General features: G+C 41.9%; 1 protein-coding gene across 1 annotated transcript in view; it reads left to right on the forward strand.

Moving 5' to 3' along the window:
• The window catches only part of LOC106578265 (BTB/POZ domain-containing protein KCTD5), a 49,710-nt gene that overhangs the window by 21,493 nt on the left and 5,369 nt on the right, over window positions 1-22,848 (forward strand). The window contains exons 2-5 of the mRNA XM_014156926.3: window positions 12,258-12,366; window positions 12,518-12,609; window positions 17,506-17,601; window positions 22,696-22,821. Of these exons, the coding sequence (XP_014012401.1) occupies window positions 12,258-12,366; window positions 12,518-12,609; window positions 17,506-17,601; window positions 22,696-22,821 (423 nt within the window). The remainder of the gene's footprint in view (window positions 1-12,257; window positions 12,367-12,517; window positions 12,610-17,505; window positions 17,602-22,695; window positions 22,822-22,848) is intronic.

The raw sequence follows: 22,848 nt of genomic DNA on the forward strand, positions 1-22,848 counted from the left end.
TTCAGTTAAATGCAAAGGCTGAGAGCCTGGTGAATGATCTGTACCTTAAATGGTCAAGGAAAGCAGAGGGGGAAAAAAACCAAGGAAAAGTCAGACTACAAAAAAAAATGACCGTTTTGAAAATGTAGATGGTTCCACATAGTTTTAATGTCACGTGCACAAGTACAGCGAAGTCTTTCTTGCAAGCTCTAAACCCAATGATGCAGTGCTCAATATCAATGTAGTAAAAAAAAAAAGATGGGTGTGGATTATTTAGCAGTTATATTTGACAGTGAGTTTTTAGGTGTACAACTAAGGGGCATCTGCTCCAACCCTACAATGATCAGACTTCCACTAAGTGCTAGTTTCAGTCTTGTGACTTCTGGAAGGACTATTCCTCTGTTCTGATATCTGTAGCTGCTTACTCAGATACAAGTTCCCTAGCTACCCTTTTTTCACAACTGATGCTTAAAATGTTGGAGTGAAATTTGAACTTCTACTTTGAGATTTCAAGTGCTAGGCATTTTCAAGCTCCAGCAAACGTTTGACTTTCATGTCGTTGAAGGGTGGGTCACAGTGGTATTTCCTGCAGGAGGATATGTATGGGAGAACGATTAGGGAATGCTTTAAGGCTTTCCCCTCTCAGATGTGTATTTCCCCTTCTAATTACACCTTGTTTACCCTCATGTCTTTGGGTTTGTTAAGCACTTGGGTTCTACTACACAGAACAAAAATAAATGCAACATGCAACAATTTTAAAACATATTTTACTGCGTTACAGTTCATATAAGGAAATAAATAAATTAGGCACTAATCTATGGATTTCACATGACTGGGAATATAGATATGCACCTGTTGGTCACAACTTATTATTTTTTTTTAAGTAGGGGCGTGGATCAGAAAACCAGTGTGACCACTATTTGCCTCATGCAGTGCTATACATCTTCGCATAGAGTTGATCATGCTGTTGATTGTGGAATGTTGTCCCACTCCTTTAATGGCTGTGCGAAGTTGCTGGATATTGGAGGGAACTGGAACACTATCTCTTGTACACGTTGATCCAGAGCATCCCTAACATGCTCAATGGGTGACATGTATGGTGAGTGTGCAGGTCATGGAAGAACTGGGACATTTTCAGCTTCCAGGAATTGTCTACAGAACCTTATTACATGGGGCTGTACATTATCACGCTGAAACAGGAGGTGATGGCGGTGGATGAATGGTACGATAATGTGCCTCCAGGATCTCGTCGAGGTATCTCTGTGCATTCAAATTGCCATTGATGAAATGCGATTGTGTTCGTTTTCTGTAGCTTATGTTGACATCAGCAAACCGCTCACCCACACGACTCCATACACTGTCAGTCACCTGCCCGGTTAAGTTTTAAAACCGGGATTTATCCGTGAAGAGCACACTTCTCCAGCGTGACAGTGGCCATTGAAAGTGAGCATTTTCCCATTGAAGTTGGTTACGACGGCGAACTGCAGTCAGGCCAAGACCCTGGTGAGGAAGACAAGCACCCAGGTGAGCTTCCCTGCAACTGTTTCTGACAGTGAAAATTCTTTGTGTGTGCAAACCCAGTTTCAGCAGATGTGCGAGGGGTGGCTGGTCTCAGATGATTATGCAGGTGAAGAAGCCGGATGTGGAGGTCCTGGGCTGGCGAGGTTACATGTTTCCTTCAATTGTGAGGCTGGGTGAACTTACTGACAAATTCTTTAAAACAACGTTGGATGTGGCTTATGGTAGAACTGAACATTCAATCCTCTGGCAACAGCTCTGGTGGACATTCATGCAGTCGGCATGCCAAATGCATGCTCCCTCAACTTGAGACATCTGTGGCATTGTGTTGTGACAAAACTGCACATTGTAGTCTTTTTTTGTTGTTGTTCTCAGCACAAGGTGCCCCTGTGTAATGATCATGCTGTTTAATCAGCTTCTTGATAATCCATCCACCTGACAGGTGTGGAATATCTGGGAAAGGAGAAATGCTCACTAACAGGGATGTAAACAAGTTTGTGGACAACATTTTAGAGAAATAAGCTTCATGTGCTTATGGAACATTTCTGGGATCTTTTTATTTTAGCTCATGAAACATGGGGCCAACACTTTTACATGTTGCGTTTTTTATATTTTTCTTCAGTATAGTTCATCCACTCTGATGCAATGGAAATTGATCCAACAGTTGTTGAAGAGACTTTGTCAGCGCTTGGCAGTATAGTTCTATGGGTAGGGCTGTTGCGGTGACTCTATATTACCGCCACACTGGCAGTCGTGGATCACGACCGCAGTAAAATTCCACTTGACTGAGTCACTGTAATCTGTTTTTATGCACTCTGAACTAGAGGTCGACCGAACATGATTTTTCAACACCGATACCGATTTATTGGAGGACCATATATATATATATATATATATGTATATATGTGTGTGTGTGTGTTCCCTTTATTTTTTGGAGCAGTATATATAATACTGCTCCAAAAAATAAAGGGAACACTTAAACAACACAATGTAACTCCAAGTCAATCACACTTCTGTGAAATCAAACTGTCCACTTAGGAAGCAACACTGATTGACAATACATTTCACATGCTGTTGTGCAAATGGAATAGACAACAGGTGGAAATTATAGGCAATTAGCAAGACACCCCCAATAAAGGAGTGGTTCTGCAGGTGGTGACCACAGACCACTTCTCAGTTCCTATGCTTCCTGGCTGATGTTTTGGTCACTTTTGAATGCTGGCGGTGCTTTCACTCTAGTGGTAGCATGAGACGGAGTCTACAACCCACACAAGTGGCTCAGGTAGTGCAGCTCATCCAGGATGGCATATCAATGCGAGCTGTGGCAAGAAGGTTTGCTGTGTCTGTCAGCGTAGTGTCCAGAGCATGGAGGCGCTACCAGGAGACAGGCCAGTACATCAGGAGACGTGGAGGAGACCGTAGGAGGACAACAACCCAGCAGCAGGACCGCTACCTCTGCCTTTGTGCAAGGAGGAGCAGGAGGAGCACTGCCAGAGCCCTGCAAAATGACCTCCAGCAGGCCACAAATGTGCATGTGTCTGCTCAAACGGTCAGAAACAGACTATGAGGGCCCGACGTCCACAGGTGGGGGTTGTGCTTACAGCCCAACACCGTGCAGGACGTTTGGCATTTGCCAGAGAACACCAAGATTGGCAAATTCGCCACTGGCGCACTGTGCTCTTCGTAGATGAAAGCAGGTTCACACTGAGCACATGTGACAGACGTGACAGAGTCTGGAGACGCTGCGGAGAACGTTCTGCTGCCTGCAACATCCTCCAGCATGACCGGTTTGGCGGTGGGTCAGTAATGTTGTGGGGTGGCATTTCTTTGGGGGGCCGCACAGCCCTCCATGTGCTCGCCAGAGGTAGCCTGACTGCCATTAGGTACCGAGATGAGATCCTCAGACCCCTTGTGAGACCATATGCTGGTGCCTTCCTCCTAATGCAAGACAATGCTAGACCTCATGTGGCTGGAATGTGTCAGCAGTTCCTGCAAGAGGAAGGCATTGATGCTATGGACTGGCCCGCCTGTTCCCCAGACCTGAATCCAATTGAGCACATCTGGGACATCATGTCTCGCTCCATCCACCAATGCCACGTTGCACCACAGACTGTCTAGGAGTTGGCGGATGCTTTAGTCCAGGTCTGGGAGGAGATCCCTCAGGAGACCATCCGCCACCTCATCAGGAGCATGCCCAGGCGTTGTAGGGAGGTCATACAGGCACGTGGAGGCCACACACACACTACTGAGCCTCATTTTGACTTGTTTTAAGGACATTCCATCAAAGTTGGATCAGCCTGTAGTGTAGTTTTCCACTTTCATTTTGAGTGTGACTCCAAATCCAGACCTCCATGGGTTGATAAATTGGATTTCCATTGATTATTTTTGTGTGATTTTTGTTGTCAGCACATTCAACTATGTAAAGAAAAAAAGTATTTAATTCATTCAGATCTAGGATGTGTTATTTTAGTGTTCCCTTTATTTTTTTGAGCAGTGTATATTTTATTGTAATAATGACAACTACAACAATGCTGAATGAACTGAACAGTTATTTTAACTTAATACATCAAAATCAATTTAGTCTCAGATGTCCCGTGTGGCTCAGTTGGTAGAGCATGGTGTTTGCAAGGCCAGGGTTGTGGGTTCGATTCCCACGGGGGACCAGTACGGACAAAAAAAATTATGAAATGTATGCATTCACTACTGTAAGTCGCTCTGGATAAGAGCGTATGCTAAAATGTAAATAAATAATGAAACATGTTCAATTTGGTTTAAATGATGCAAAAACAAAGTGTTGGAGGAAAGTAAAAGTGCAATTTTTGCCATGTAAAAAAGCACATGAAAGTTGGTGGTTCCTTTTTAACATGAGTCTTCAATATTCCCAGGTAAGAAGTTTTTTAGGTTGTAGTCATTATAGGACTATTTCTCTCTGTACCATTTGTATTTCATATACCTTTTGACTATTGGATGTTCTAATAGGTACTTTAGTATTGCCAGCCTAATCTCGGGAGTTGATAGGCTTGAAGTTATTGCGAAGAGCTGCTGGCAAAACGCACAAACGTGCTGTTTGAATGAATGCTTACGAGCCTGCTGCTGCCTACCACCGCTCAGTCAGACTGCTCTATCAAATGATAGACTTAATTATAATATAATAACACACAGAAATACGAGGCTTAGGTCATTAATATTGTAAAATCCGGAAACTATCATTTCGAAAACAAAACGTTTATTCTTTCAGTGAAATACAGAACCGTTCCGTATTTTATCTAACGGGTGGCATCCATAAGTCTAAATATTCCTGTTACATTGCACATCCTTCAATGTTACGTCATAATTATGTAAAATTCTGGCAAGTTAGTTCGCAACGAGCCAGGCGACCCAAACTGTTGTGTATATACATTGACTCTGCGTGCAATGAACGCAAGAGAAGTGACACAATTTCCCTAGTTAATATTGCCTGCTAACATGAATTTCCTAACTAAATATTCAGGTTTAAAAATATATACTTATGTGTATTGATTTTAAGAAAGGCATTGATGCTTATGGTTAGGTACATTCGTGCAACAATTGTGCTTTTTTCGCAAATGCGCTTTTGTTAAATCATCCCCCGTTTGGCGAAGTTGGCTGTCTTTGTTAGGAAGAAATGGTCTTCACACAGTTCGCAACGAGCCAGGTGGCCCAAACTGCTGCATATAGATCCTGACACTTTTGCACTGACCGCAAGAGAAGTGAAACAATTTCCCTAGTTAAAAGAAATTCATGTTAACAGGCAATATTAACTAAATATGCAGGTTTAAAAAATATATACTTGTGTATTGATTTTAAGAAAGGCGTTGATGTTTATGGTTAAATACACATTAGTGCAACGACAGTGCTTTTTTTCGCGAATGCGCTTGTTAAATCACCTGTTTGGCGAAGTAGGCTGTGATTCAATGATAAATTAACAGGCACCGCATCGATTTATATGCAACGCAGGACAAGCTAGAAATATCATCAACCATGTGTAGTTAACTAGTGATTATGTTAAGATTGATTGTTTTTTATAAGATACGTTTATCCTATAACGATTTTTTTAATTTATATTGTCAATCTAACATTTATAGATGAATATCTCTTGAGAACACCTGTCATACCAGATTTTAAATTAACTTTACTGGGTAATCACACTTTGCGATAAAAGGAGATGCGATACTCAGAAAATGAGCTAATATACAGAGCTCGGCGCCATCTTGGAAACAATCGCATGTCACATCTCATCTTGTATAATATTGTCAATAATCGCCTACCTTTAGTTGTCTTCATCAGAAAGCATCCCAGGTCCACAACAGATGTATTTTCGGTCAAAAAGTCCATACTTCACGTTCCATTAGCCTGATGTTGGTAGCGCGTCCTATGGCTCTCTCCAAGCGCAGGGCTGAAGTTCCGGATAAAATGCGATGCTCCCGCATGTAGGTTCGTTCAAACATGTCAAACGTTGTAAAACATAAATCTTCAGGGCCTGTAACACCAAGAGAGCCAATAAGATTCGAGGGGGATGATGTCATGGCCTTTAAAACCGTTTCCAAAGGTGGGGGCAGACATGGCCGCCGGCGTCATAATGGTGATGGCCCATCCCCTGTGACCAATTTCAAACTCGTCTCATTCACTGAGTTTTGACTCTATAAGGCTCAAACCACTGTGAAAAGACTGGCGACATCTAGTGGAAGCAATAGGAAGTGCTCACTGAACCATGGTTAACGGTGTTATTTATAGGGAAAGATGAGAAGTCGAGTCCACAATTCAGAATTCCACTTCCTGTTTCAATCGGTCTCGGGGTTTTGACTGCCATTTGAGTTCTGTTATACTCACAGACACCATTCAAACAGTTTTAGAAACTTTAGTGTTTTCTATCCATATATAATAAGTATATGCATGCCCTAGCTTCTGAGTTTGATTAGTAGGCCGTTGAAAATGGGAACGATTTTTTTTCAAAATGCGCTGTGGCGCCCCCTATCCTACGGTATCCTCAAGAGGATGCTAGCTAGCACCTTACCTTGGCTTCTTGCTGCACTCGCATAACAGGTAGTCAGCCTGCCACGCAGTCTCCTCGTGGAGTGCAATGTAATCAGCCATGATCGGTGTCCAAAAATGCCGATTACCTATTTGTTATGAACTTGAAATCGGCCCTAATTAATCAGCCATTCCGATTAATCGGTCGACCTCTACTCTGGACATGCTTTGGTAGTACCCAACTTGCCAACTACCATAAGGTCCTAATGGACTGGTACTCAGGGCTCTTGTCCCTCTAACTCACTTGAAAATCACATCAAACACTTATCAAAACAGTAGGCCTATCATACTTTTAAAACTCACATCACTGTGATCAATTTCAAGAAAGAAGTTTAACAGCAGGTTGAAACATTGTAGAACATGGTTGTTGAAAGCATAACACAATGAAATGGACAGCGCTTTCTAAGGTGATTTCATTCAAAACACCCATAGGTCTAATGCGTAGACTTATTAGCCCAAACCTGTGGGAAAAATGTAAAAATAAAAACGAATGATTACCCATAGCAGGAAAACCTAAAACAAAACTGATTTTAAGATGTATTTTGGTACATAATTGAACAAGCCTTTACTCCAACGTTTAATTAAATTTGAGTAATCACCTTTGAGCGTGGACTTTATTATTATGTATACTGGATGGACTGGTTAGGTTATGCTACGCTCCAAAATGCATATCCATGAGTCTGGGAGAGAACGTATAGCCTGGGCAATGCTGTTGGTTATTTTGCAGGGAGGCTTACAGTTAGCCTACATTTAGTGAGTTTGTGTTTTGATTTTGAATAGCATAAGAGGATTTATATTTCATCATTAATTGGGTGAAGCATTACCTTCAGTTGTACAAAATATTTCCACACCTTGCGTTTCCATATCTTTTAGAACTTTCTCGAGCACGCAGAAAGGCTGTTACGTTTTTAGTGAAATGTTTAATTGCGAATACATGTTACTATCGATGTTCCCGAACAGATTTCACTTGGTTCCCAAATGTAAGCACTGGGTAGCTGCAGGAACAAGTTTGGAGAGCCCATGGCATTCAGAGTTTGGGCGGAATATCACGTGTTGGGCAGCAAGAGCATGCATCTCAAACAGTGGTTGATACGTGGAGAGAAATAAGTGTCATGTTTATTTCTCAGCTGCTCGTTAAGCACATGCTCTGCTATAAACCCGAAGTACCCTGAAAAAAAGACTGGCTGGGAACGCATGGCCTCCAGACATCTGTGCATACAGATGTCATATCACCCCCCGCCTCTGTTACTGCCCATTGGATAATAGTCCATTCTAAATCCAAACAAATTGTACATATTCAGGAAAGAGAATAGTATGATGGGTGAAAATATGATCACTGATGAGAGTGCAGCCTGAGGCAAGGAACAGAGCCCAAGCTTTTTCCCTACTTTCTCTAATCCTCAATAGCCTATAGTCGCACCATGCTGCTCATGTTTGTTTGTTTTTTTAAGACGAGATTTGTATCTTCACATCTAAAGTTGCAAATAACTCTAAATCTAGCATATTGGACCAGATTTTATCGATTTATTATTGTTTTAATGTTCGCTCAAAATAGCCACTTAATATGCTCACTTGCTCAGTAGGCCTAATGGGGAAAAATATCCTTTTATTCAAGCTGACAAGTTCAATTCCATTCTTCCTACTATAAAATGTCACGGGACTAAAAGCATACTAAATTAACAAGCCTATAACATAGGCCAGCTCATTCTGTTCTTCTGAAATGTTCTTAATTTCAATGTTTCTTTAGACATGACTAATGGATTTACTGTGATGGTGTACAGTATATTAAATAAAATGTATTCATTTAATGTTTTTTTTTTTTTATGTAGCTGTTTCAGAGGCTTGTATGGGTGGAGGCCTGAAGATTCTAAATGTGTTTGTTAATTAACGGTCACTTACTGTGAGACTGCCAGTCTTTTTCATGACAATAACCGGCTGACAAATTTCATGACCGCCACTGCCCCATCTAATGTATCTGGCAACAGACCGTATATCTTGCTGCCAATATCTTGCTCATGAACTAAGAGCAATTTTTCCATCTTTGGTGTACTGTTTGGCATTTTCCATCCACTGTCGATTTATATTCACCACTGTCACGTGTGCTCCCTCTCCTGCCTCTAGGTCACCAGGCTGCTCGTTATAGCGCACACCTGTCACCATCGTTACGCGCACCTGCGCGTCATCAGACTCACCTGGACTCCATCACTTCCCTGATTACCTTCCCTATATATGTCACTCCTTTGGTTTCTTCCCCAGGCGTCATTGTTTCCGTTTCCTGTCTGTGCTTTGTTAGCGTTTCTTGCTTTGGATTGTTTATTTTATTTAAACACTCACTTCCTGAACTTGCTTCCTGACTCTCAGCGCATATTGTTACAACCACAGTATGTTCACTTCGCTGATCTAGCTGCTGTTGGCTTTATCTAGTCTTTACCTACCTATCCCTGTGGTTCTAGCTTTATTATATCTGGCCTTAGATGACAGTGCAGCCATTGGGGACCACAAATGGACTGGGCATAAATTAATGATGTTTTCTGTCCTTCAAGAAGGTTTGATGGGAGTTTTAAGTTACTCCCACAATGGCATGTTACATTATTCATTAGACTTGTCAGTCTTTCTTTGAATATCCTTGTGTCTTCCACCTGAGCTCATTCAAATATCATAAGTGACTTTTATGGTATCACTACTGAACATTCTTGGATGCTCCCCATCAGCATCTTAGTCTTACAACAACTGCCACTTGTGATCACTTAATTTAGCTGCTTCAATTATTTCCCCTTTCTTACTCTCCTATCCCATTCTATATCACTACTTGTCCACTCTGTTACTCCCCCTCTCGATTTCCCTATGGTTTTCTCCCTTGTCCTTTCGTCCCCTTCCCTGTGTTTTGTTGACCGGTGCTCCCCCAGAGGGAGGCTCTTGTTTTTCATTAAAACACTGTGCCCTTTGTGTTGGTCCACATCAATCACGCGCCACTGCTCCTCTAATCACCACTCTCCCAAAAACAGGGTTACTTCAAGTGGGGACTCAACCACAGGGCCATGAGTATCCAGAGGACCCAGCCCAAATGAACCAACTCAAGGGGGTCCCAGCAAAGGATTAGACAGAAAGAGGCGTGTGGAGCTCACCTCATTTGCAAATGTGCAGCTTAGAGCTGACACACCGACAAGAGACAATGTACAGATATGGCATCACTAAGGCATGCTTCTACATCTAGGTGGCATGTCCGTACTGAAACTTTTTATGACCCCTCATTGTTGAACATTGACAAGTACAAACATGGCAATAGATGTATTCACTATGGACCTGGCTCAGCACTTAAGTCAGTAAGTGATGTGGAGGTGCCGCAACACCAGAAGATGGAAGTCTTAACTGACCTTTTTCTGTTCTCCTGTACTCTCCACATGTACACTACTGTTAAAAAGTTTTGGGTCATTGAGAATTTTTTTATTTTAAATTTTTTTTTGAAAATCAAATTTCTTGTCTGTTTTTAAAATAATTAATCAGAAATACAGTGTAGACATTGTTAATGTTGTAAATGACTATTGTAGCTGGAAACGTCTGATTTTATGGAATATCTACTTGGGTAGATATAGAAAACCCTTTTGCAATTATATTAGCATAGCTGAACACTTGTCCTGATTTAAAGAAGCAATAAAACTGGCCTTCTTTAGACTAGTTGAGTATCTGGAGCATCAGCATTTGTGCGTTAGATTACAGGCTCAAAAGCACTTTCTTCTGAAACTCGTCAGTCTATTCTTGTTCTGAGAAATGATGGCTATTCCATGTGAGAAATTGCCAAGACACTGAAGATCTCATACTACTCCGTTCACAGAACAGCGCAACATGGCTCTAACCAGAAGAGGAGTGGGAGGCCCCGGTGCACAACTGAGCAAGAGGACAAGTACATTATAGTGTCTAGTTTGAGAAACAGACGCCTCACAAGTCCTCAACTGGCAGCTTCATTAAATAGTACCCGCAAAACACCAGTCTCAACGTCAACAGTGTAGAGGCGACTCCGGGATGCTGGCCTTCTAGGCAGAGTTGCAAAGAAAAAGCCTTATCTGAGACTGCCTAATAAAAATAAAATATTAAGATGGGCAAAAAAACAGACACTGGACAGAGGAACTCCGCCTCGAAGGCCAGCATCCCGGAGTCGCCGCTGTTGATGTTGAGACTGGTGTCAACGTCTTGGCAACTTCTCACATGGAATAGCCATCATTTCTCAGAACAAGAATAGACTGACGAGTTTCAGAAGAAAGTGCTTTGTTTCTGGCCATTTTGAGCCTGTAATCGAACCCACAAATGCTGATGCTGCAGATGCTCAACTAGTCTAAAGAAGGCCAGTGTTATTGCTTCTTTAATGAACACAACAGTTTTCAGCTGTGCTAACATAATTGCAGAAGTGTTTTCTAATATTCAATTAACCTTTTAAAATGATAATCTTGGATTAGCTAACACAATGTGCCATTGGAACACAGGAGTGATGGTTGCTGATAATGGGCCTCTGTACACCTATGTAGATATTCCATGAAAAATCTGCTGTTTCCAGCTACAATAGTCATTTACAACATTAACAATGTCTACACTGTATTTCTGATCTATTTGATATTAATGGACAAAAAATGTGCTTTCAAAAACAAGGACATTTCTAAGTGACACCAAACTTTTGAATGGTAGTGTACCTGTGGTTAAACTTTAGTGTCTGCAGAAGAATAAGAAACTGACTCAGAGCATTTAGGCTAGTTCATAACCCATGGGCTCCACTGGGGTATTTTTGCCATGGAAAGGAGGCCAGTCAGCCAAAAAGGTTCAGGTTCAGCACTATAGAGAATGCTTTGAGACAGTTTCTCATTATAGGAAAGACTAATTGGGTTTCACAACAGTTGGTGACAGTCTATCTGGTGACGGTAGCTGTGAATAGATGCATGTGTGCCAGTTGGAGTTTGCCTAGGTTTGTTAGGCTGTGACTAAGGCCTGAAAAGTATGAAAATGAATTTGCACAACATTTGTTTTGTTTCACCCCTCCCCCACAAGTTTTTTTGTAAATGACATCCAAACACCATTTCCATTTAATCCTTACTTGAATTATATTTTAATTCTCTCCTCAGGGGACAGGTGTTACTTGCAGGTTGCTGACAAACTGTCTCAATGACCTCTGTGTTTTAATGGAATGAAGAGGGTGGTTGTGTAATTTGTTACGTCTTGTAGGCCTACAGTATGTAAGGTTGTGTTGCGTTCTGCAGTCTTAATTGTTTTGCATTGAAGAGGGTGCAGTAGTGTTTTCCTCTTGGTCCCCTCTGGATTCGGCCTCCTGTTCCAAATCTCATTCTGTTCTGCTCTAATTGTTTTAACCTCCCATTCCCCAAGGAGCTAATGCTGTTCTAATCACAGTACTTACAGGAATATGGGATTGCTCACTGTTTGAGCGCATGAGGATCAAACTCCAAGTCCTTGTGGGAATATAGGCTAGAATCGATTGTGGAAGGCCATGGTGTTTGTGACAAGTTCAACCCATGCAGGGATTATGATCCCAGTCGCTTTCTCCATTTATATGGGCTGATGTTAGGGCTTCTGTTTCCTGATATACTTGGTGTGGTTTTATGTATTCTACTAACAGCTGGCCAGTGGATTTCCTCTCTTTACTCAACTTGGTCTTCATCGTCCAACAACGGTCTTGACTAAAATGAATTTTCTTTCTGTTCCATTTTCAGGATGACACTGGTGCATATCTTATAGACCGAGACCCCACATACTTTGGGCCGGTGCTGAACTACCTGAGGCATGGCAAGCTGGTGCTCAACAGGGACCTGGCTGAGGAAGGTAAGACTGGGCATGTGATATGCATATTACTGCCAAGGTGCACAGTGAAGCAGTTGGTTTCCAATGTCAGCTTTCAAGTATTATCTGTAGCAGTCCATTCAGTATGTTGATAATTCTTGCCAGGATAGATTCTAAATGTGTGTTTTTGAAGGTGTCTTAGAGGAAGCCGAATTCTACAATATCACGTCATTAATAAAGCTCCTCAAGGACAAGATCAGGGAACGTGACTGCAAAACATTACAGGTAGGTGAACTTCTCAATTGACACAATGCGCTCTATTGATTTTGTATTCATTTATTTGAAACCCGTATCAATTTTATTTGTCACATACACATGTTTAGCAAATGTTATTGCGGGTGTAGTGAAATGCTTGTGCACAAAAAAACGAAATACTGGCAAGTTGCTTAGGGCAGTTCTGCTTCTAGCTCCTATCTGTCGGCGCCATCTTGTGATTTTATCTCTTTGGGGGTTCCTGGCCTTGGTTGAGTCCACTGTTAGAGTAAATGCACCTGCTCCATCCCATGCTTCAGTATCTCTGTGTGCCTGTGTGCGCGTCTCTGTCTCTGTGTGCGCGTCTCTGTCTCTGTGTGCGCGTCTGTCTGTCTGTGTTTCCGTTGGCTTTCAATTGCTAGCAAAAAAGAAAGCCGATAAATAAAACTGTTGCCCAAAAGGGCCGGGAGAAAATAAGTCCCATTGCAAAATAATGCTTTTTATTAATTGATGGCAATACCAGTCGATGGAAATACATTTTACCATCATGGTTATTGGTTTATAGGTACATTTGCCTAATTTAGTGGAAATAATTTGGCCTGTGTGTATTTTCGTGTGTATCTTATTTATCCAACACAACTGTCACACCCGCACAGCATACAGAGCCTATTTTGAGCAGGATTTCTCCAGCAGTGCCTCAGCTGGTTGCTGCTGGAGTAAAACGTGCTTTTATAAGCACATTCATTCAAATCGCGTGTTAAACGTTTTGGTGCGTGATTAAAAAGATCTACTGTTTTTAATTCTCAACTGGTAATTGAAGCGCGCCTCCTATTCAGTTGCAGGAAGCAGCCTACCAGCGTGTCACCCACCACTTTACAAAGTGAGTTGGAGGCCGTGTGCATTTTGAAAAAATACTTACACCTAAATGTTTTATTTCATATTATGAGTCGTCTTCCCTCCCGTCAAAGTAGCCTATAGGCAAAAACTTAATAGGCCGCTCATGAGTTTCAAGTTTGGGGAAGCTTACAATTTATCCTACCATTTCTACCGTTCTGCGTGCCAGTTATGATTTTCATGTGCGCATTTTCGTGGAACAGTTTAATTTCAATAATAACGTTTTAGTTTCGCAAAATCATTGTCATGTAGTTTATCATAGAAATCAGAATTAAAATGACACAAAGCTCAGTCAACATTGATACACTGTGATCCATTGGTGGCTAAAGAAATGAGCGCATGGAACTCAGACTGTAGGCCAATGCAGCAGTAGGCCTATAACTATCATTTCTCTTTCACACTGATGACTGGTGATTATCAAGGGGGAGATTGTTGGACAGATTTTTCAAATAGCTTACTGTGAGGAACTAAAATAAAGACATATACAGTTGAAGTCGGAAGTTAACATGCACCTTTAGCCAAATACATTTAAAACTCATTTTTTTCACAATTCCTGACATTTAATCCTAGTGAAAATTCTCTGTCTTAGGTCAGTTAGGATCACCGCTTTATTTTAAGAATGTGAAATATCAGAATAATAGTAGAGGATGATTTATTTCAGCTTTTATTTCTTTCACCACATTCCCAGTGGGTCAGAAGTTTACATACACTCAATTAGTATTTGGTAGCATTGCCTTTAAATTGTTTAACTTGGGTCAAACCCTTCGGGTAGCCTTCCACAAGCTTCCCACAATAAGTTGGGTGAATTTTGGCCCATTCCTCCAGACAGAGCTGGTGTAACTGAGTCAGGTTTGTAGGCCTCCTTGCTCACACACGCTTTTTCAGTTCTGCCCACAAATTTTCTATAGGATTGAGGTCAGGGCTTTGTAATGGCCACTCCAATACCTTGACTTTGTTCTCCTTAAGCCAATTTGCCACAACTTTGGAAGTATGCTTGGAGTCATTGTCTATTTGGAAGACCAATTTGCGACCAAGCTTTAACTTTCTGACTGATGTCTTGAGATGTTGCTTCAATATATCCACATAATTTTCCTACCGCATGATGCCATCTATTTTGTGAAGTGCACGAGTCCCTCCTGCAGAAAAGCACCCCCACAACATGCTGCCACCCCCGTGCTTCGCGGTTGGGATGGTGTTCTTCGGCTCGCAAGCCTCCCCCTTTTTCCTCCAAACATAACGATGGTCATTATGGCCAAACAATTCTATTTTTAGGATTGATTTGCACTTTTCGCACAAGTACGTTCATCTCTAGGAGACAGAGCGCGTCTCCGTCCTGAGCGGTATGATGGCTGCGTGGTCCCATGGTGTTTATACTTGCGTACTATTGTTTGTACAGATGAACGTGGTACCTTCAGGCGTTTGGAAATTGCTCCCAAGGATGAACCAGACTTGTGGAGGTCTACAATTTTTTTTTTCTGAGGTCTTGGCTGATTTCTTTTGAGAGAAAAAATTACTTGTGTCATGCACAAAGTAGATGTCCTAACCGACTTGCCAAAACTATAGTTGGTTAACAAGAAATTTGTAGTAGTTCAAAAACAACTTTTAATGACTCCAACCTAAGTGTATGTAAACTTCCGACTTCAAGTGTGTGTGTGCCAGTCAAAAGTTTGGACACCTACTCATTCAAGGGTTTTTCTTTATTTTTACTATTTTCTACATTGTAGAATAGTAGTGAAGACATCAAAACTATGATTGGACATTAGACCGGTGGAAATCTGGCCTTTTGGTCTGATGAGTCCAAATTTGAGATTTTTGGTTCCAACCGCCATGTCTTTGTAACGCAGAGTAGGTGAACGGACTATCTCCACATGTGTGGTTCCCACCGTGAAGCATGGATGAGGAGGTGTGGGGGTGCTTTGCTGGTGACCCTGCCAGGGATTTATTTAGAATTCAAGGCACACTTAACCAGCATCGCTACCACAGCATTCTGCAGCGATACACCATCCCATCTGGTTTGCGCTTAGTGGGACAATCATTTCTTTTTAAAATGACATTGAGCCAACAAACCTCCAGGCTGTGTAAGGGTTATTTGACCAAGAAGAGTAATGGAGTACTGCATCAGATGACCTGGCCTCCACAATCACCTGATCTCAAACCAATTGAGATGGTTTGGGATGAGTTGGACTGCAGAGTGAAGGAAATGTAGCCAACAATTGCTTTGCATATGTTGGAACTCCTTCAAGACTGTTCGAAAAGAATTCCAGGTGAAGCTGGTTGAGAGTGCCAAGAGTGTGCAAAGCTGTCAAGGCAAAGGGTTGTTGAACACTTTTTTTGCTTAGTACATGATTCCATATGTGTTATTTCATAGTGTTGATGTCTTCACTATTATTCTACATTGTAGAAAATAGTGGAAATAAATGAAAGCCCTTGAATGAGTAGGTGTCCAGACTTTTGACTGTGTGTGTATTGTATTTTACCCCCCTTTTTCTCGATCTTGTCTGATCGCTGCAACTCCCCAACAGGCTCAGGAGAGGTGGAGTCATGCGTCCGCCTAACAACACTCCATAACAGCCACCAGCTTAACCCGGAAGCCAGCCGCACCAATGTGTCGGAGGAAACACCGTTCAGCCTGCAGGCACCCGGCCCGTCACAAGGAGTTGCTAGGGAGCGATGAGCCAAGTAAAGCACCCCCGGCCAAACCCTCCCCTAACCCGGACGACGCTGGGCCAATTTGTGTGCCGTCCTATGGGACTCCCAGCCACGGACGGTTGTGGCACTGCCTGGGAATGAACCCGGGGCTGTAGTAACGAATCTAGCACTGCGATGTAGTGCCTTAGACTGCTGTGCCGCTTGGGAGGCCTCATCAACTATAGATTTTGTTTTTATATTGTTCGCAATGGATGTTAAAAAACACTTTCCTACATTTCCGCCAGTTACTTCTATGCGTGCCCAGGCAAGCATGCTCCCTCAACATTATCAGGACATAGAAAGCAGACATGCTCATTGCTCACATGAAGCACTCAACACAAAAGACAAATCTGGTAAATGGTTTTGAACTAAACCAAAACTTGTTTCTCTCACAAGTGTAGCAGGTTGTGAACTCTGAAAATAATGTTTCCACTCCAAAAATGTTAAATGATCCAAGGGTATACGAGTCGCCCAATGAATGTACAAGAATTGGTGGGAGACAGCTGGGACATTCTGGAGAGAGACTCGTCTATATCTTCGCCACATACCCCTCCCCTTTTTGTCAACATTTTAAATTATAATCAAGGCATATTTTAGATGCTTTTCACTGACGGCTGCAACTGAATAATCAGCTAGGTCTATTGTGATTTGAAACAATCCACAGCAATTTTTTAAAAGAAGCTAATGATCCTCGATTCCTTTGTGGCGGTCATGCTTTTTGTTGAAGTATTTTGAATTATTCTATTTCTGTGTAGACAGATGTACCTTTACTTCCCTATTGGATCCACCGCTATGCCATTTATCTCCTGTTCTATTGGTTTTCATATCAACTTTATTTCATTGTCCAGAAGCCAAAATCACAATCCTAGTTATATTAGCAACCCATCCTAGTTGTTGCATATGGAACCGATATCCAGTTGCCTGTTTAGAATGGTGTTTTCAAATCAAAATCAAATGTTATTTGTCACACGCACCGAATACAACAGGTGTAGACCTTACAGTGAAATGCTTACTTACAAGGCCTTAACCAACAATGCCGTTAAGAAAATGCAAAAAAAAAAGTAAGCGATAAGAATAACAAATGATTAAAGAGCAGCAGTAAATAACAATAGCAGGGGGTACCGGGTCAGAGTCGATGTGCGGGGGCACCGGTGTCGAGGTGCATGTTGGCAAATTTTCGAATATTACTTTTTATTGGCTGCTTCGTTACTTAAGTTGCATGTTCTGTTTCGATGCATTAGCATTATCTAAATGTTTTTTTGTCATTTTGAACAACATGGGTGGACGTCCTAATGGGTTATACACCCAATGCATATGGGTTGGGTAAAGCTCTCACTCTCTCCCCAGGTTCCAGTGAAGCATGTGTACCGGGTGTTGCAGTGCCAAGAGGAGGAGCTCACCCAGATGGTGTCCACAATGTCAGACGGCTGGAAGTTTGAGCAGGTAACGCTGCCTCCTACCACAAGGAGACAAATGTTCTTTATTTGTACTTCCCTCACCCCGTAATCCTCACATCACCCAAACAATCCAATACATTAATTTCAAATTGTCCTTTTTTTTTTGTCTTGTATGTGATCTGGGCATCCCTCTGTGCTCTGATTGGTTGTTGCAGCTTGTCAGTATAGGTTATGGGTGGGCCCAGCAGTCAGTTTCTGCTGAATTGTGAAAGGGGGGGAGTCTACTTTCCCAAACCACAGCGGAAAGGTGTGTCCCACAATGTTCTGTCCTTGGGCTGGTGACTGCATGTCTCCTATGTACCCATTCACAACCCTTTTGGCCTCTGTGTATCCCAGCTTTATGCACACGAGGTGGCCATTTTGAGTTGATTTTAAGATGTGTACTGTTTGTCTGACAAAGGACCCAAATGAACACGGCACCCTTTGTCTGTTTGACTATCTCCTCCCTCTTCACATTTTATTTTCAGTTTCAGGTAATACTCCTTGTTATTTATATGTTTTTCTTGACAATGTATTGTCTTAAGAGGACATTTTTGGGACCATGTTTAATCTTTTAACATACAGTGCATTCAAAGTATTCAGACCCCTTGATTGTCCACATTTTGTTACGTTACAGCCTTATTCTAAAATGGATTAATTAAAAATCCTCATCAATCTCCACACAATACCCCATAATGACAAAGCAAAATGTTTTATTTTTTTATTCATTAAAAATGGACATACCTTATAAGTATTCAAACACTTTGCTATAAGACTTGAAATTGAGCTCAGGCGAATCCTATTTCCATTTATCATCCTCGATGTTTCTACAACTTCATTGGAGTCCACCTGTGGTAAATTCATCAAAACATTTCTGCAGCATTGCAGATCCCAAAGAACACTGTGGCCTCCATTATTAAACGGAAGGAGTTTGGAACCACCAAGACTTCCTAGAGCTGGCCGCCCAGCCAAACTGAGCAATCGGAGAAGGGCCTTGGTCAGGGAGGTGACCAAGAACCCAATGGTCACTCTGACAGAGCTCCAGAGTTCCTCTGTGGAGATCGGAGGCACATTACAGCCCGCCTGGAGTTTGCCAAAAGGCCCCTAAAGACTCTCTCGGACCATGAGAAACAAGATTCTCTTGTCTGATGAAACCAAGATTGGACTCTTTCGCCTGAATTTCAAGCGTCACGTCTGGAGGAAACGTGGCACCATCCCTACGGTGGAGCGTGGTGGTGGCAGCATCATGCTGTGAGGATGTTTTTCAGGAGCAGGGACTGGGAGACTAGTCAGGATTGAAGTAAAGATAAGCGGAGCAAAGTACAGAGATCCTTGATGAAAACCTGCTCCAGAGCCCTCAGGACCTCTGACTGGGGTGAAGGTTCACCTTTCAACAGGACAACGACCCTAAGCACACAGCAAAGACAACACAGGAGTGGCTTTGGGACAAGTCTCTGAATGTCCTTAAGTGGCCCAGACTTGAACCCGATCGAACATCTCTGGAGAGACCTGAAAATATCTGCAGCAACGCTCCCCATCCAACCTGACAGAGCTTGAGAGGATCTGCAGAGAAGAATGGGAGAAACTCCCCAAATACAGGTGTGCCAAGCGTGTAGCCTCATACCCAAGAAGACTCGAGACTGTAATTGCTGCCAAAGGTGCTTAACTTCTCTAGGGTAGGTGGGACGAAATCGTCCCGCACTATTCAACAGCCAGTGACACATCAGAGCGCCAAATTTAAAACCACAAAATGTCATAATTCAAAGTTTCAAACATAGGACTATTGTACACCATTTGAAAGATAAGACTCTCGTTAATCTAAACACACTGTCCGATTTCAAAAAGGCTTTTCAGCGAAAGCAAAACATTAGATTATGTTAGGAGAGTACATAGTCAGAAATAACCACACAGCCATTTTCAAGCAAGCATATATGTCACAAAAACCAAAAACACAGCTAAATGCAGCACTAACCTTTAATGATCTTCATCAGATGACACTCCTAGGACATTATGTTATACAATACATGCATGTTTTGTTCAATCAAGTTCATATTTATATCAAAAACCAGCTTTTTACATTAGCATGTGATGTTCAGAACTAGCAACTAGCATACACACCGCAAACTTCCGGTGAATTTACTTAATTACTCACGATTAACGTTCACAAAATACATAATTATTTAAAGAATTATAGATACAGAACTTCTTCATGCAATCGCAGTGTCAGATTTTAAAATGGCTTTTCGGTGAAAGCACATTTTGCAATATTCTGAGTACATAGCCGGGCCATCACGGCTAGCTAATTTGACACCCACCAAGTTTGGCCCTCACCAAACTCAGATTTACTATAAGAAAAGTTGGATTACCTTTGCTGTTCTTTGTCAGAATGCACTCCCAGGACTTCTACTTCAACAACAAATGTTGTTTTGGTTCGAAATAATCCATAGTTATATTGAAATAGCTCCGTTTTTGTTCGAGCGTTCAGGTAACGATCCGAAGGGTGACGCGCGGGCGCATTTCGTGACAAAAAAAATCTAAATATTCCATTACCGTACTTCGAAGCATGTCAAACGCTGTTTAAAATACATTTTTATGCGATTTTTCTCGTAAAATAGCGATAATATTCCAACCGGGCGACGTTGTATTCCTTCAAAGACTGAAAGAAAAACATGGAGAATTCACATGAACGCGCATCTCCAGTGTCACTGTCCCCAGGCAGGCCAGTAACAAACTCTGCTGCTGTTTTTCGCCCAGAGACTGCAGAGCTCTCATTCCACTTTCTGGCGCCTTCTGAGAGCCAATGGAAGCCTTAGAAAATGTCACGTTACAGCAGAGATGCTGTATTTTTGATAGAGATAACCTAGAAGGACGACAAATTGTCAGACAGGGCACTTCCTGCATGGTATCTTCTCAGGTTTTGACCTGCCATATGAGTTCTGTTATACTCACAGACACCATTCAAACAGTTTTTTAGAAACTTTTTAGAGTGTTTTCTATCCAAATCTACTAATTATATGCATATTCTAGTTTCTGGGCAGGAGTAGTAACCAGATTAAATCGGGTACGTTTTTTATCCGGCCGTGCAAATACTGCCCCCTAGCCCCAACAGGTTAAACAAAGTACTGAGTAAAGGGTCTGAATACTTATGTACATGTGATTTTATTTCAGATTATAAAAAAACTAAATTTGCTAAAAATTCTAAACCTGTGTTTTGCTATTGTGTGTAGATTGAGGGGGGGAAATGTAATTTTTTAATCAAGGCAGCAATGTAACAATGTGATAAAGTCAAGGGGTCTGAATACTTTCTGAATACACTGTATGCTAGTTGAGGAGTGAAGGAACATATTGAAGCCTGATTAGGCTATACATTGTAGTTTAAACATGGATTCTGTTAGTGGTACGTTCCTAAGCACTTAGTTTTCCAGATTCAAATTTGTCATTTTGGTCAAGCACTTACACTCCAAATTCTTTCAAGAGCGTTTAAGTGTGTGCGTGGGTAAGCACTGATTGAGTCTTCCCTGGCTCCACTGTCCCTGTGGGGAGAGGATCACTGGATCTCCCAGACAGCTGGAATGTTACTAATAGTCTTACAAGGGTCAGACAGGAAACCCCTTAAAACACATACTTGACCTAAGCTTAGGGCTCAGCAGCAGTGAGCCTAGTCATCTGGGGATATGTAACCAATTACTCCTCATTCAGAGCCACTCAGTCCTGGGTTGTTAATTAGGGCACGTTTTCCAACAGAAAATTAAGACTTTTTTTTTATTGGAGAAGTTCAGATGGTACTGCCCAGTTTCACACCTTTTTCTGATATTTTTCTTCAATCTGTGCTACTGAACCCGATCCTGGGCTGCCTTCAGGTTTCTAAATACTCTTGCTATGTCCACGGATCACCCACGCTAGATTGGTTGAGAAAGGTTCTTGAATCACATGTTTATTTTATTTTTTTAACTAGGCAAGTCAGTTAAGAACAAATTTATTATTTTCAATGACGGCCTACCCTGGCCAAACCCGAATGACTATGGGACTCTCAATCACGGCCAGTTGCAATTCCGCCTGTAGTTGAACCAGGATCTGTAATGACGCCTCTAGTACTGAGATGCAGTGCCTTAGGCTGCCGAGTGGTGCAGCGGTCTATGTGGTGTATGAATGCTTATTCAAAGTTACCTCAGAAAACAAGTGATCTGCAAGTTGACTGCACTTTAAGACACATTTGGGTTCAAGTGAGGTTGAGGTTTTGACCATATCGTTGGACTTGAATGGCTATCGCGATGGGTGAGAACTGAGACTGGTTGTACTTGGTACAGTAGCTGGTAGCTATAACATTTAGCATCAACATAGAGTAGCTTAATACTCTTGCCTCCTGTGTGAGACATCTCTTGGGAACAACATGGCTCCTGCAGAAGTGGCTAATGAGGTTGTGCATGTCGAGACATGCACACCCACAGAGTACACTGTACTGTACACATACTGACTGGCTGAACACAAGTTTAAAGCATTCGACTAAGAGGAGGAACAGAAGTTTGTCTGACATTGTCATACGTATTTTGTAGGCCGAAGTACTCCGCGTTGATTTGCATGACATCACCTCACTGTCTGCATGTTTGTTTAACAATCTCACAAGGCTCTGGTCTCTCTTCATTGGTTGCTTGTAAACAAACACCATGTGATTGGGGACTACCAGTAAGCTTCATAATGAAAAGTTGTGACCGGTGAAATGAAGAACGCAATCGTTATCTCCTAACGTATCGCACAAGTTGACTGCAGGTATTTACTTAAATGTAGCTACAAATATTCACATTTATTATTATAAAAAAAAAAAAAACGTAAAATAGTTTTGACGGTATTGGAAAACCATCTAGTGGCTAATTCCAAATACCCCGGTGTACGGTATATTACCGAAGCCTATAGCCAATTCACATTTTGTGTTCTGAACTGTTTCAAGCTCTGTCATGTTTTCTACCTATTATCTAATGCTTTTTATTACTGTTCGAACTCATCACATTTCTGTTATCTAAGTACACTGTAACCCACTTTCTGTCCTCATTTTGTCTCTGAAGCTAATTATTTCTGTGTGCTCTTTCTCCTCTCACCCCCCCAGCTGGTCAGCATTGGCTCCTCTTATAACTACGGAAACGAAGACCAATCTGAGTTCCTTTGTGTGGTCTCCAAGGAGCTGCACAACCAATCATACGGCACAAACAGTGAGCCCAGTGAGAAAGCCAAGGTGAGTGTGAACACCGGCAGTCAGGCA

The sequence above is a fragment of the Salmo salar genome, chromosome 19 (assembly GCF_965601325.2).
Source record: "Salmo salar chromosome 19, fSalSal1, whole genome shotgun sequence".
Classification (NCBI taxonomy): Eukaryota; Metazoa; Chordata; class Actinopteri; order Salmoniformes; family Salmonidae; genus Salmo; species Salmo salar.